The following is a 15,871-nucleotide window of genomic DNA, read 5'->3' as shown; positions in this document are numbered from 1 at the left end:
ACTTGGGGGTGGTCTAAGGCTATATCACAACAAGAATGTTCTTTTCTTTGCCGCAAAATAACCTTTTCTGTAAAGTTGTGCACTTACTTAAGTAGCATTTGTAAAGTCCTACTTTTCTTCTGTTATGGGCTGACCGTTCTCTCACGGTGTCATATTTTAATCTGCTTCTCCCATTTGATTGACTACTGGTGTTCAGCTTGTATCTGAAGCCTGCCTTAATAGAAAGTGGACTACAATTTTGTCTGCCATTTTGAAAGTGTTTGCATTTATTCTGACTCTACCATATTACATTCATTGTTAAATGTTTCTCATGTCATTACTGTTTAAGCCACACTAATTGTCTTGTTTTTAATCCTTTTTTGATCCTGATAAATGCATCAAACATGAAAATAACTATGACCCATCTCTGCAATTTTAAATTAGAACATTAGAGCCTGATTTAGACTTTGACAAACGGATTACTTCATCACAAACATGACGAGTACCAGGTCCACCTTATCACAAGTGTACTCTACCCTATTGCATTCATAATAGAGCCGATAGTATATTTGCCACGTTTGAGACTGAGTAACATCTCTGCCAAACTCTAAATCAGGCCCTTTGTCTTCCAAATTGGGACAACGCTTATTCTTGTAATTCTCTAAGGGGTGTGTATCTAGTTTCAAAAGGCACACTATCAAAAGGAAATACACAAATAAGAGAGGCCATACGGACTACAAATCTATTTGAGGCTAGTTATTGAAGCAAATATAATTAAAACGTCAGGTCAGCAGAGATTGTGGAACAGGATCATTTCTATCTGTGGGGGAAGGAGTTTGTAAGGTATTTAAAGATAGGTTTATAGTAAAATTTTTGAAAACAGCTTGAGCAAAATTGCAAAACAATTAAAATCCACTCTGACCAAAAAGGTGCTGAAAACAACTGTAGTATGACCACTTTCATATTGCAAACACAAAAGGCAGTGGGAACAAGAGTATGAGGGAGCTGCACTTGCATTTTAGTTGTCCCATACAACAACAACGAAACTTTGAAGTACACAAATCTGTGTTCTCTTTCAGTTTCGTTTTCTGCTTCGCAGTGCAGCTTTGTAGAGTTCTTATGAGCGTTCACATCATTCTGTCTTCATTTTGAGTCAGCACGTAACTTGGCCAAAAGAAAGAGATTAATGCATGTTAACAGAGTTCTTACTCTACACAAATATTAGAAAGCCCTGACTGAGGGGGAAACGTTGGCAGAGAAAGAGACCATGGATCAGATCCACCATTCTCTGAACCCATCTATTAATAGTGTGTATTAACGTAGAGTTGACAGGCCAGATGTTCGAAGTGCAGTGAGGGTAAGTATCATAATGAAGTTTATGTTCAGGGCCTCTGCAACTCCTTTGCCATCCATCCGCTTTCCTACCTTTTCCTTTCTTTCTGACATAATGTATCTTAGCTTGGATGATGTTCCAGCCTTGGGGTGAGAAGGATATATATGACAAGCAGTTAACAGCTCAAGCCAGGTCTTGGTGACTGGGCGTGTGTCTCCATTAAAATCCTGATAGCATTTTTGTATGTTATAGGTCTACATGACCACAGTTTTTGCACGAATGAGGTGACATCTCATTGACTGTTGGGTATTGATGAATGTTGTCTTCGATCTAATCAGATTTCAAAGCATCTTCAAGAACTTTGTTAGGTCGTGTGGTGTGTTGTGTTCAAGGTTTGAAACTGTGCTAAGGATGAGTTCTGTGTCATGTGGTGTGGGTCAGGAGGAGTAACAAATGGACTTGTCATTGAAAATAGTCTTGATTATGCTGTGACTGTTGTAGCACATGCTAAAACGCTTTTTCAGAGTAAAAGTATATCAGATAGAGACTTCAGGTTGCAGATTCCTTACCATATAATTTCCCCAAGGCATCAGTCTGAATTTGAAGATTTTTCTTGAGCTACCCCTGTGCGCCGTCAGGTGGCATCAGTCGCTCCGCATCCATCGTCTGCGTCGCGCACTACAGATATGATGTCACAGGACCTATATAAGCGCCACCTCAGCGCACTGACGTCAGTTATTTTCTTTCTGAACCAGCCAACGCAGATCTGAAAAAGAGCAACCCCATAGTCACTTTTTGACAAGTCTTTTTGGATGTTTTGTAAAGGATTGACACTCCTGGTGCGTCGAGGATGTTGTCATGTAAGATGGGGTTCAAGCCCTGCGGATCCTGTAATTGGGCAATTTCCGTGTTGGATCCGCATCTCGTGTCCTTGTGGTGTCTGGAGCACGACCACAACGAGTGACGAACTATGAATCCAAAAGCTTTGAGGGAGTGGTCCCTAGAGCTCATTGTGGCCCGACGCTCAACTCTGCTTCCAATCTTGGTCGAGAGGAAGGTCTCAAGAACGGTTGCGCTGCCCCTATTCTTCATCGTCCCACTCCAAGTCCTCGAGATGGTGGGGTAAGTCGAGGCACAAAAAGAGGTTGAAGTAGAACAAGCATTCTTCGACTTCACCCAGTCTGTCGGCTGACGTGACGAGAGAAAAGGAGCATTCAATGTTCCAGGCCTCAATCCTAGGAGCATGCATCTGAGTCGACTCCGCGCCTCCATGAGTTTCCGGGAGCCAGAGTGATCCCTGCCCAACTCCGTGAGTTTTATGAGGCCATGTGCCTCATATTTGGGCATTCCAACTCCGCTGGCACACCTTTGGGCCCCCGTGGAGTTGGCAGGGGCCCCCCGGGTTCTGCGCCAACAGCTTCAGCCTCGGCTCTGGAGGGTACGCATGGATCCATTCCTGGATCTGAATCGGCGTCAGCCATACCACCTCAATCTTCTGACATTGACGCTCCTGACGCCGCCTGTGTCACCGGTTGGCGTCGACCCCTTTCTCATTGCCGACTCTGACACGGAGCCGGCCCAACGCCGATTTCGACTTTGACAGGGACTTTGCTCCCCAGGTCGGACTCTCTTGGGTTAGGGTACAGTGAGGATTGGGAGGGGTCGCTGGACCCTTTGGAATACCAACTGGCAGATCCCATGGACTGGTGGATGAAACTGGGTGAAGCCAGTGGTCTAGACACTTCCCCTGACACTGGCATGCTTTCTTCCCCTACAGTGTCCTACTCAATGGTGAGAAATTCAGCTGAGGTCCTTGGCCTCAAGCTGACTTCAGTGGCAGTCAGGACTAATCTCCTGACAGAGGTGCTTCAGCCTGGGACTTCCACTTCTGAACCCCTTTTGCCCTTTAATGAAACCCTCAATGATGTCCTGCTGGGGACCTGGTCCAAACCCAGCACAGGGGCTCCTGTGAACAAGACTATCGCCGACCACCATAGGACTGCCCCAAATGACCCATTGTTCCTAACGCAACATTCAACCCCTGAGAGCTTGATTATCCAAGCCTCCTCGTCCCCGGACGCATTCACTTCTGCTCCCTTGGATGGGGAATCCAAGAGGTTGGATCAGCTTGGGACGAAGATATTGTCTTCCTGCATCCTGGCATTGCGGTCTGTGAACACTGCATGCCTGTTGGGCTGTTACACTCATACATTATGGGACACGGTTGCACAGGTGCTGCCAAAGATGCCGGAGGAGGCCCAGGCCATTTCTTTTCAAGCTGTTGCTGACGGTAGAGGCTCAACGAATTTCTCAACACAAGGTGGGCTGGATACGACCGACTCACTAGGCAGATCGGTTTCATCGCCTTAAGGTGTCACGCTTGGTTGATGACATCTAGCTTTTTAGGGGATGTCCAATCCACCCTTATGGACATGCCCTTTGATGGTAGTCATCTCTTCAGAGACAAAGCAGACTTTGCGCTCAAACGCTTTACGGAGTCCCAGGCTATGGCCAGGTTCTTGGGCCTCGCAGCTGCCTTTCGCCCCCCTCAGTCTGCATTTCGTCCCATTCGTGGCTACAGAAGGGGCGCCCAACCATGTCTGTTCCCCTCCAGCCACTGAGCCACACATTCTGCCCAGCCTGTACGTGGCCAGGGACATGGGATGCAACGTCCTTGTGGATCAGGGAGCCAGTGGTCTAGCCAGTCCACCACCCCTCTTCTGCAGCCAGTCTGATGCTGACCCATCAGGGACCAGTCAGAGGCAGAAGCCCCCATCACCTGCCCCACTGGCACGCCATCACATCAGACAGGTGCATTTTGCAAATAGTCCAAAGGTGCTACTCCCTCCCCTTCAAGACTACCTCTCCGTCCATGCCACCATCTTACGATCTGATGGCGGAGGATCACGTGGCATTTCTCCGCAAGCAGTTTATGGCACTCTTGACCAAGGGAGCCATAGAGAGGGTCTCTGTGCCAGAAGTAGGTTGTGGTTGTTACTCCCACTACTTTCTGGTGCTCAAAAAGTGCAAGGGCCTCTGCCCTATCTTAGACCTTTGGTCCCTCAATCTCCTCCTCAGGAAGGAGTTCAAAATGCTAACTCTGGCTCAAGTTCTATCTGCCCTAGACTCAGGAGACTCGATGGTAGCGCTGGACTTGCAGGACGCCCATTTCCATATTCCCGCCCTGTCTGCCCACAGATGTTTGTTGCGTTTCACGGTGGGCCACGAGCATTTTCAATTCACCATGCTCCCCTTTGGCCTTACCAGCTCCCCTCCGGTATTCACAAAGGTGATGGCTGTGGTCGCAGATCATCTGCACAGTTCAGTGTTTCAGTCTTCCCCAACCTCGACGACTGGCTGTTGAAGGTGGGCTTGCCCAGGCTGTTGTCTCCTACCTCCAGACTACGGTGGTGGTGCATTCACTGGGGTTCACTATAAACATTTCAAAGTCACACCTGACTCCCTCTCAGATGCTCCCTTTCATCAGAGCTGTTCTGGACACAGTGACGTTTTGGGTTTATCCTCCTGAGCGGCAAGTCCAGGATGTTCAGGCTGTGATACCGATGTGTCAGCCTTTCTCCTGGATTTCGGTGAGAATGACCCTGAGGCTGCTGAGCCTCATGGCCTCCTGCATCCTGCTGGCTACACACGCCAGATGGCATATGTGGGTTTTGCAGTGGGACCTAATGTTCCACTTCCCCAACCAGATCTGACACTAGTGACGGATGCATCACTTCTGGGATGGGGCAGCCACATGGAAGAGGCAGAGATCAGGGGCAGTGTCCAGGCTCCACATCAGCCTTTTGGAGCTCAGGGTGATCAGACTGGTATTGAGAGCATTCCTTTCCTTTCTCAAAGGGAAAGTAGTGTAGGTGTTCACAAACAACACCATCGTCATGTGGTACTGCAACAAGCAGGACAGGGTGGGGGCATGGCCCCTTAGTCAGGAGGCTCTGCGCCACTGGTAATGGCTGTAACATCAGGGCATTTCCTTGGTGATTCAACACCTGGCAGACTCTCTGAACTACAGAGCGGACAACCTCAGCCAGCAATGCCTGGTTGATCACAAATGGCTTCTCTATCCGGAGGTGGCACAAGGTCTCTTTCAGCAGGGGGAAGAGCCTTGGTTAGATCTGTTTGCCTCCGCAGAGAACGTACAATGTCAGCAGTTGTGCGCGTTGGAGTTTCCAAGGGGCCACTTGCCCGGCAATGCTTTTCTTCTTGAGTGGAACTCAGGCCTCCAGTATGCCTTTCTGCCCATACTATTTCTTCCCAGAGTTCTCAAGAAGATCAAGAACAACTGGGCCCAAGTAATTCTCGTGACTCCAGACTCGTCAGAAAGAGTCTGGTATTCTGAGCTATTGAGCATGACCATTGATCCCCCTTTCAGACTGCCCATTTGGGAGAAACTACTGTTGCAGCAGTAGGGGAGAGTTCTCCACCCAAACCTATCCAGTCTCCACCTTCTTGCATGAAGATTGAGTGGCGGCAGTTGACAGCTTTTGACCTTCGGCCCAAAACCTGTAATGTTATCTTGGCAGCCAGGCATCCCTCCACCAAAACGGTATATGCTTGTCGATGGAACAAATTTGTGGCATGGTGCACCGACAAGTCTGTTGACTCCCTCTCTACCCCTTTTTCTGAGGTCCTCTTGTTTATACTTTCTTTGGCCCAGCAGGGCTCTGCCTTGGACACCCTTAAAGATTATGTTTCTGCTGTCTCTGAATTTTTTTAGATAACTTGACCAACCCTCTTTAAGTCTCCTATAGTTAATAGGTTTCTTAAGGGTCTTATCCATATGTTTCCTCCATCACCATTCATATGGGATTTGAATTTGGTTCTTACCTTTTTAATGTGGGCTCCTTTTGAGCCGCTCCATAATTGTCCTTTCAGGCTTCTGACATTAAAAACAGCCTTCCTTGTGGCTATTACATCTGCTCACAGGGTGTGTTAGCTGCAGGCATTGTCATCTAAGCCACCCTACCTTTCTACCTACACTGACAAAGTGGTAGTGCGCATTAGGGCTTCCTTTTTGCCAGAACTGGTCATGCACTTTCCTGTAGGCCAATCCATCATCTTGCCTACTGTTTACACACCCCCTCGTCTGTCTAAGGAAGAAGAGAAACTCCACTGACTGCACCCAAAAAGAGCATTGGTGTGCTACCATGATCGTACCAAAGAGTTTCGGGTGGATGATCAGCTCTTTGTTGTGAATGTGGGTGCGAAGAAAGCAACCTTTTCTAGATTGGTTGTTCTCTGCATTAAAACATGCTAGGCATTGGCTAAAAAGCAACCGCCGGAGAGTTTGCGCGCTCACTCAACCAGAGCGACCGCTGCAACCACTATGTTGAAACACGGAGTTCCAGTCCTGGACATCTGTCAGGCAGCAGCATGGGTATCACTGCACACGTTCACCGAACACTAGTGCCTGGCCAGGATGGCCTGGGAGGACGGGTACTTTGCCCGTTTGGTCCTGCAGGACTTCCTAGTATGATTTTGGTTCATAGACCCACTTCTGGGATGGTATTGCTTGGGTATCTATTCTAAGGTAAGGAATCTGCTACTAGAAGTCTCTATCAGATGACATTGTTCTTTGTGGCTCTGCACTTCTGGAGTGGAAAGCTGTGAAAAGCAACTGATGTCAGTACGACGGTGTGGTGCCTATATAGGTCCTGTGATGTCATATCCGGTGGCGACAACGGACACGGAACCGACCAACGCCACCTGATAGCGTGCAGGGGTACTGCACAAGAAAAATTACCGGGTCCCGACTAGCACCTGGGGTTAATTCTAAGGTAAGGAATCTGCAACTAGAAAATGTCTCTACGAGACAAGGCATTACCGAAGATAAGTAACTTGTTTGATTAGAAAAATTAAACACTATCATTGAACTCCGAGTGTTGGCTCATGAATCGCTAATAATTATTTACTCCTTTAGTGTCATATTGTTGACCTTTTGTACTATGTGAAAGCTATAGAATGTTCCAGTGAATGCTGAAAGATCCAACCGCAAAGCTTAGAGGCATGAACCTGGTGTGAAGTTTTTATAAAAGAAGTCCTATTTATGGAAAATGATAGTTAACAGAAACCTGGGGTTTGAAGGTTTTTAAGCAAATACGGCACTATAGTTCAAATAAAGAACGAATTAGATAGTAAGGAATACATAAGCATTAGCAACTGCAAAACACCTGGCTTAGGGCCATATGTACGAACACATTTTCCCATTGACACAGAATGGGAAAAACCCTTTGCTACATCTGGCCCTTACATTCTTAAAATAAATGAGCATGTAATACACAGAATGAGGAACATGGTGGGAATGTTAGACTATGTATCAAATAGTAGGCGCTACTTTTTGTTACTAGAAAGCCATTATGTTATGAGTACAGTGTGTGAACATGTAACCATCCGTGATATGCCCGTGGCCTGTATATCAGATGGATGGCATTAGTGCTCGGCAAAAGAGAGCTAAAGCCGTCTATAGACAGATGCTGAAAAAGGGGTAGATAGTGAAGCACCAATGCTGGGAATAAAATGCTGCTTGCAGGTGAAGTTTCTTTTTGCTCTGTGCCCTTGGTTGCTGTTCCACACTTGAGATATGCTTCTCCATCCTGCCATATTTTCATGCATTGCAAAGGTCTATTTTTGGTTGGTACCATATCCTTAGACTTCAAATTTGTGTTATTTTATTTGTATCATTTCACACATACACATTAATTGTGATTGTTTTAGTAAGTGTGATTTTGGATGGTTTTGATTTTAGTTGTGAAGGATTATTTCTTACTGAGCATGAAGTTTTTCCTTCTACCTGACAAATGTGGTGTCACTATAATTGAGACGGGTTTGTAGAGCGTAGCAGTTCTTTCATAAAAGTAATTTTTTCTCAATAGATGTACATATCAAATGCTTCCCTTCTTACCTAGAATTGTTTGGTTCTAAGAGCAATATGAAGGATTTTTTTGATCATATTGATATGTTTATTTTCCAGCTTGGGGAACAGCAGTCATTGGAAGAAGCCATCAGGATAGCCTCCAGGATACAACAGGGTGAATCCCCAGGGATCGATGATTAACTGTTCAGCTTGATACTGCCTTGTATCGGTGCAGCGATCACATTGCTTCTTGTTGGCGAACGTCCATGCGAATTATAGCACATAAAGACTAACGTTTTCAGTTTATAATGTACATATTTTGACCAAGACTGAAGAACAATTATGCTTGTTGCTTTTGTGTACATCCTTCATAAGATCGGAAGACCGCACAGAGCTGAACATTTGTAAATCCCAGGATGTTAAATCAGGAGTCTACAATGATATTTCAGGTTAACCTTCTAGCAATCTCCAATGAAGAGGTCGACATGCAAAGGGAAGGCAGCCAGTAAGAAGCAGCAGAATACATTTTATAAATGAACTTGTACAATAATGTAGACTTCTTTGGAATTCTTGAAAAAGTCATAATGTGTTAATATTTCCCAAAACAGTGAAGTTAGTAAAATATAATTACTTTTTAATGTCATCCATTAAGAGCAAAAGATTTGCATCCTTATACTTTGACATGTGTTTGACACACTTAAAAGAGGTGTATTTTACCTCTTCGCTGTTCTCGCTGTAAATAGACTGTTAAAGCTAGAAGTGTTCTTTTTACCCCATTACACTTGATTATGTAAAATGAGAAATCTTGGTTGTTCAATATATATAAAAATATTTATTTTGTTTCTCTAACTCTATTACTGAGAATGTGTTTTTACAGTTTTGGTCTAAGAGAATGATTTATTGGCATTGATATACTGTCGCATGTCTGGAGTGGGAGCAAGACGGAGATGTGCGAAATGCTTTAATAACACCTTCATAAAGTCTGCATTTTCGTGTTGAAAGACTGGAGTTATCCTGTGTATGATTGTATACTGCCGTTTCGCAGGAGTCTTGTATTTGATCACATGACTTCCATGGATGTGACTTGCTAGAAGGACTGTTTACGCTGTTGAAACAGGTGACAGAAGTATGAGTACAAAAATACACAAAAACCGAGCAAGCATAACAAAGCAATCCGACCCTCTCCAAGATGATTTGCGGGGGACTTCCCGGGGACTTTTTAAAATAATTTGGCCAATGGATGTATTTAGGAGTACACTTTCCAGCTGTTTTGGCAAGCAAGCCATACGTTTTGAATTCACTCAAACTCCTGTAACATTCCAGTCGTACATGGTTTGTCACGTTACCCAAGACCAGTATTCCTTTGCAGCAGCAAATAATTTATGGTATGTTCTGGTCAGAAATTGTGTGCTGCACTCCCAAGAATGCTGTGCTGGCCAGATAATATAAGATTTCTTCTGTACTCCGGACCTTAAGGCAGCCTTCTGCCCCGAGTTTTCCTGTGTAGCCATCCCAGCACAGTGCTGTTCTTTGTCTCGAACCAGCAACTATGTTTGTATGTGTAACACATAAACAACTGCAATAGCTATACAGATACATATGAGCAATGTTTTTATTACATCAGAATGTACCTCCAATGATAACAGAGTGGACACTGTCTGTAGGTGTTGGTTAGTGAAGCGTATCTACATAGAGACACAACATACAGGCAGATAAACAGGCACACATGCATGAACAGAGCATTACGTCTACAAGTATCCATGCACATTCATCCCAGCACACACAAATATGCCCTCTAATGTGTTGCTTTCTTTTACTTTATTGCACACATATGCCTCATCACAGACCAGATACAGTAGTGCTACAATACGTTATACTGCAGTGTGTTAGCGAGTCTGACCTTAATTGGTTTCTTATCTTTAATTCATAAGGGGACGCGTTAGAGGTTTGATGGACCTTTTAACTGCACTTAGAGTAACTCCTACCATAGGACTCAATTTCAATACAAATCAATAACAAATATCAATCAACAGTATCAGTAATCTTTGGAGTCAGTAATTCTACGCACCATGACCCCTTTGGCCATGAAAAACCACACCTTTATGTAAAACATTTGAATGTTTACTTCTCTATATTAACCATGCTAATACCACGTTACTTAATCTCAAAATCAAATGATATGCATACAAAAAGAACACTAGTTGACCAAATCTTCTAAAGAATCTCAATTGAACCTTTAACCAAAGCATGAATTGTTACGCACTCTAGAATTAGAGTAGAAATCACTGACAAGAATAACTGCGCAGTGGAAATAGCATACATTTAGATTCAGCAATTGAGTCACATCTATTAAGTAATAATAGCAACCTACTAGCATTTAGGGTCATCCCTCACTAACCTTCTGATTAGAATAGCATGTTTGAACTTCATGCAAAACAATTTTGTCAACACAAATTTGGAAAAACATCTAGCTATCGCAGTATCAAAATTAGCGGTTGGTGCCAAGGGACAAAGAACAAGTTACATCAAACAATAACATTTGATAAATACCTCTCCTTTGTATGGATCAGCAGACTGCGACTGTCTTCGTCAATTGGACACCTGTTTGGTCAGCATCGGACCACGGAAGGAAATGGTTCAGAACAGCTAAGCTATCCGAACCAAAGATAAAGCATGGTCTAAGGATCAGCATTCAGTATCAGAAAGTCTGAGCAATAAAGTTAAAGATAGATTTCTCTAAGTATCAGAATCAAGGCGAGTATACCTCATTGGTGGAAAAGGAAAACGGGAATAAGCCTCTCTTCCCTCGGTGTGGTTAGGCTAAGTTAAAATCAAACCAATCAATCAACTAATCAATCAAAAAAAATATTAATCGCGCTACTCACCCGGAAGGGTCTCAAATCATCTAAAACTCTTCCCACGTTGCCATTGGTCAAAGAATCGTACGTCTACATTTAGTCCAATGAAAGTAGAATTTCAAACTGAGTAATAACTAAACTGTCCTTCACATGTCAATGATTGGCTCCTCTTCTCCTGTTCCCATCGTCGGACTCGTCAGGTAACAATTTTGTATTTCTCTGTCCCTCAGTCAGTGCATCCATTGTTAGCTCCAGGGAACATCGCTTTCTCACACACTAAATTTTACATTGTATCGATAGCTAATACAAAATACACACGAAAGTACGGGGTTCTCTAAAAGCGGACGTCGCGGATATTAGCGTAGCCCTGGGTTGTATGTATTCCTATTTGGAAGGGTAAAGTCAGTGGAATGTCAGTTGGAAATTACCGAGTGGAACAGCGAGGGGTGGGAAGAAAGGGATTTCCTTTTACGGACTAGGTGGTCTCACACACTATATAGTGTCATGCTTCATCATTTGACCACCTAGACACACCCAGGTAGGACAGTGCCACCTGGGCGGACTCAACCTCACTGTTAAAGGAACAGGAGGGAGTGCGTAAATAAACTTGTTTCTGGAAAGATCGGGATCCAGCTAATCTACTGAAAAACTAAAAACACCTAAGCAGACACCTGTGAAGAGCAACAAATTTAATGGTGGTGTCTGACTGGTGTAGTTAAAAAGGGGGGTTGGGACACCTCTGTGAGGACAAGGACTCACAGGGTCACCTAACTAATTACTAGCCAACATGTTTCTGCCCTCAAAAGTGAGCCAATGAAGGTCTCGGGGCATTCGTCAGGGCCTAGGATCCCTACGTCTCACGTTGGAGGAAAATACTCTATGGGGAAATCAAAGAGTGAGAAAATGAAAAATGAATGATCTACATTACCCAAGGAATTACCTTGAGGCGGCCTATGGGGAGAAAAACAATTAATTAGCACTCTGGTGGCACACAGCACTGCAAAACCAACCAACTACACACGTGTCAAGGGGATGCATTCATGCACGAAACACATATGTTCAAAAAAGGTAAAATACATGCGTGGAGTGACTGAGTGGGTATATCTACACAAGTGGACAGTCCTATCACTGCAGGGAATTATAGTTCTTACCCTTTTCTTAGAGGCAGCTAGCCTCTGGTATCCAGGAGGGGGAGTGTCCCCTTATAGTCACACACTAAGGGATAGAGATGAACATAAAGACGAAGTGAGGAGAGGAACAGAAGTAGGCAGAATAGATACAGAGGGAGCATAAGGGGGGGGGAAGGAAAACAAGTTCCCATTAGGAACCCACTATTGCTGGTAGAAAAATACTGGTTAAGAGAAACCGAAGTGACTAGAGACAAAAAAAGTAAGATTAAAAGCAATAAGGGCTTATCTGTGCTGCCTGTGATCCGGTATGCCACTCACTACATCAAAGGGGACGCTCGCCGTGCGCCTACTTCGTCCTCTCCTTGGACCGCTTGTGACAAGTGGCTGAGGGAGAACGGTCTATTTATGGCTGTAAGAAATTCCAGGTGCGCCCTGTTAGCGCGTAAATTGGAGTTCAATTGATGTTAATCTCCGCCGCGGGCCTCTTTGCGTTACTAGCCTCGATATGATTGCCGTAATGGCGGGCGCACCGGCCAAGCCGGGACGCCGGCATGAATGTGATCGAGTGCAAAGGCGGGCCTCTTTAGGTTGATGGCCTCGATGTGCTTTACCGCACCCGCGGGCGCCCCAGCTGTGCCGGGGCGCCGGCATGAATGCGGGCGAGTGCAAGGGTGGTGCCCGAGCCGGAAGATTCCGGCCCGAGCGCCACCAGCGGAAGGCTCGCGTTTCCAGTGACCGCTGGGAAATGTAGTTCCCAGCGGTCCCGTAGCCCGAAGGGCCAAGAAAGAGAGAAAAAAAGAGAAAAAAAGAAGAGGAAAACGGGGAAAGGATAAAGAAAAGGAAGGAGGGGGGGGGAAAGAAGGGGGGACGAAAGAAAGGGAGGAGGGAGAGGGGGGAACAAAACGGACGGACGGGGGGGTTTGGTTGTTGTAGAAGAAATGCAACCGGGGGGGGGGGGGGAAAGAGAGACAGAACGGGAAGAAAAAGGAAAAGAGAGGGAGGGAGGAGGTGACAACCAGGGGGGGGGGCAGTAGAAGAAAGGGGGGGGGGGGGGAAACCAAAAGGGGGGAGGGAAAAGGGGAGAGAAATAAAATAAAAATAATAATGATAAATAAAACTAAAAATAAAAATAAAAAGGCGAGAAAAAGAGAGGAGAGCGGGAGATGAAGGATTTTCTTTTTAGGGGGAAACGAAGAAGAGGGAAAGACATGGATAATGTAGAAGAAATGCAACCGGGGGGGGGGGAAGGGGAAGAAAAAGATAGAGCAGAAGCGGACGGAAGAGAGGACTCATAAATTAGTCAGAGAAATCATTTATTGAGTGTGAACCAGGGGATCTCATCATTAAGACCATTGGTGTCCGTGTGTAATCTCCAGACCCAACGTTGTTCGGTCTGGAGCAATCTCTGTGTCATATTGGAGGACGATGGAGATAGTTGCTCAATGACCGTCCAGTTTAAGTCATCTGCCGAATGTTTTTCCAGAAGGAAGTGGTTAGTCAATTTAGTAGCCTCTCGTTTACAACGGATCGTACTCCTATGTTCACAGATTCTTGTAGCGACCTTTCTAGATGTCATTCCCACGTATTTAAGGTTACAGGGGCATCTAATCAAATATATCACGTTTTTGCTGTTACAGTTGGTTAGGGATCTTTGAGCCCATGGAGTCTTAAGGTCTAGGTCTATTGTGGTTGACTTTTTGGTGAAACAGCAGACACTGCAGTTGCCACATGGGTAGTGTCCTCTTGGTGGTGGGAGGCCCCATAGTGTGGTTTGTGTCGTTAGGGAATTGTTTTTTTCTTCTTTGGGTCTTGTGTGGACAACCATGTCCCGTATGTTTGTGGCTCTTTTAAACGCATGTAGTGGCTGCTGAAAAGGTAAACCACCAGATATAAGGATTTTCCACTCATCTTTGATGATTTTCTGAATCTTATTGGATAGTGGGTTAAAGGTAGTCACACACACAATTTGTTCAGTGTCAGACGTCCTAGTGCGTGGTTGTAGTAGTTGGTCCCTATTATTATTCCCCGCTCTTTTGTATGCTCTCTTCACCAGATGTGTGGGATAATCCTTGGTTTGCAGCTTACTAACCAATTTCTCAGCGTGTTTGCGGTAGTCTGTGAGGGTGGAACAATTCCGTCGTAGACGTAAAAATTGACCAACAGGGAGATTCTCCCTCAGGGACCTTGGGTGGAAGCTTTTGAATTGGAGCAGGTTATTCCGATCTGTGGGTTTATAATAGACCTCTGTGGCTAGAGCCCCATTGCTTTCATAGATTGATAGGTCAAGAAATGTTAGTTGGTTGTCACCTATGGTCATGGTGAAGTTCAGGAAAGGGTTAGCTGTATTTAACCAATTTACAAAATTCATCGCCTCATCTCTAGTTCCTGTCCAGACCAATAGAATGTCATCTATATATCGTTTCCAGAGTTTAATCTGCTGGAAAAACGGGTTGTCATCGTGGTTGACTACCTGTCTCTCAAAGTGATCAACATAGAGACATGCCAAGCTAGGTGCGAAAGTGCTACCCATAGATGTACCCTGTATTTGCAGGAAAAAGTTATCCTCAAACTTGAAATAGTTCCTTGTGAGAGCCAAATGTGCCAAGTCAAGTATGAAGTCAGGCGGTGTACGTGACTCTCCTCTATTGGCTTCCAAAAGGTCGCTAATGACCTGCAGAGTGGCCTCCTGGGGAATGTTGGTGTATAGGGATTCTACATCCAGGGTGATCAACAGTTCTCTAGTTGTGTCAAAAGCCACAGAGTCTAATAAGACTAACACATCCGTCGTGTCTTTTAGGTAAGTAGGAATTCTTCTGACCAATGGCTGAAGGAAGAAATCCACAAATTGAGACAGGGGTTCTAGAACCGATCCGATCCCGGATACAATAGGTCTCCCTGGTGGGGGAATTTTCCCTTTATGCATTTTTGGGAGAATATAAAAATAGGGAATCCTAGGGTTAGCCTGTATCAGGAAGTCTGCCTCATGTCGAGTAATCCAGTCGTTCTCTATGCCCTTCATCACGAAAAAGGAAATTTCGTCTTGAATATCAGGTGTGGGGTCTCGAGATAAGCGTTTATAATGGTGGGTATTACCCAACAGACGTTCGCACTCATCTCTATACATTTTAAGTGGAGAAATTACTGTTGCTCCCCCTTTGTCTGCTGGTTTAGTGATTATCATGGGGTCAGATGTCAGGCCTTTCAGAGCTGAAAGCTCGGCCGTACTCATATTCTGGTATGTTTTTTTGGTGGTCCCAGTAAGTGCGTTGACTTTTAGGGATACTGATTTCTCAAAAGCCAGGACCTCGGGGGGCATCTGTCCCGTGGTTGGGCAGAAAGTGGACTTTGGGCGTAGGCCAGTGTTTTTGTCTGAAGCCTCGTAATGTTTCTCCAAGAAGAACGTTTTCAAGCGTATCTTTCGAAACAAACCCGCTAGTTCTGTTCGGGTTTTAAATAAGTCAATTTTGGGCGTGGGCACAAAGTTTAAGCCCTTGTTTAGTGCCTTAGTTTCAATTTCACTCAGAACCCGGTTACTCAGATTGATAATGTTATCTGTTTGATTATCCGTCAGGCTCGTTACAGTGTTTTGCTTGTCCCTGGGAGGGGTTCCCTTTGTGCAGTATTCTCTGGGGTGTCCTCTCTTGGCCTCCAATGTACCTCTTTCCTTTTTCCTTTTCCCCTCCCGTTGCCTCTGTCTAAA

General features: G+C 45.0%; 1 protein-coding gene across 3 annotated transcripts in view; it reads left to right on the top strand.

Moving 5' to 3' along the window:
* ZNF143 (zinc finger protein 143) overlaps positions 1–9,032 on the top strand; it is a 345,755-nt gene extending 336,723 nt beyond the window's left edge. For 2 of the 3 annotated variants that reach the window (XM_069223630.1, XM_069223629.1), the window contains one exon: positions 8,301–9,032. In XM_069223630.1, the coding sequence (XP_069079731.1) occupies positions 8,301–8,384 (84 nt within the window). In that variant the 3' untranslated portion in view covers positions 8,385–9,032. The remainder of the gene's footprint in view (positions 1–8,300) is intronic. The other variant, XM_069223631.1, reaches the window with a different exon arrangement.
* Positions 9,033–15,871: the final 6,839 nt, after the last annotated feature.

Source organism: Pleurodeles waltl, chromosome 3_1 (assembly GCF_031143425.1).
Source record: "Pleurodeles waltl isolate 20211129_DDA chromosome 3_1, aPleWal1.hap1.20221129, whole genome shotgun sequence".
Classification (NCBI taxonomy): Eukaryota; Metazoa; Chordata; class Amphibia; order Caudata; family Salamandridae; genus Pleurodeles; species Pleurodeles waltl.
The sequence above is the reverse complement of the archived record's forward strand: the minus strand, read 5'-3'. Positions and strand labels throughout refer to the sequence as shown.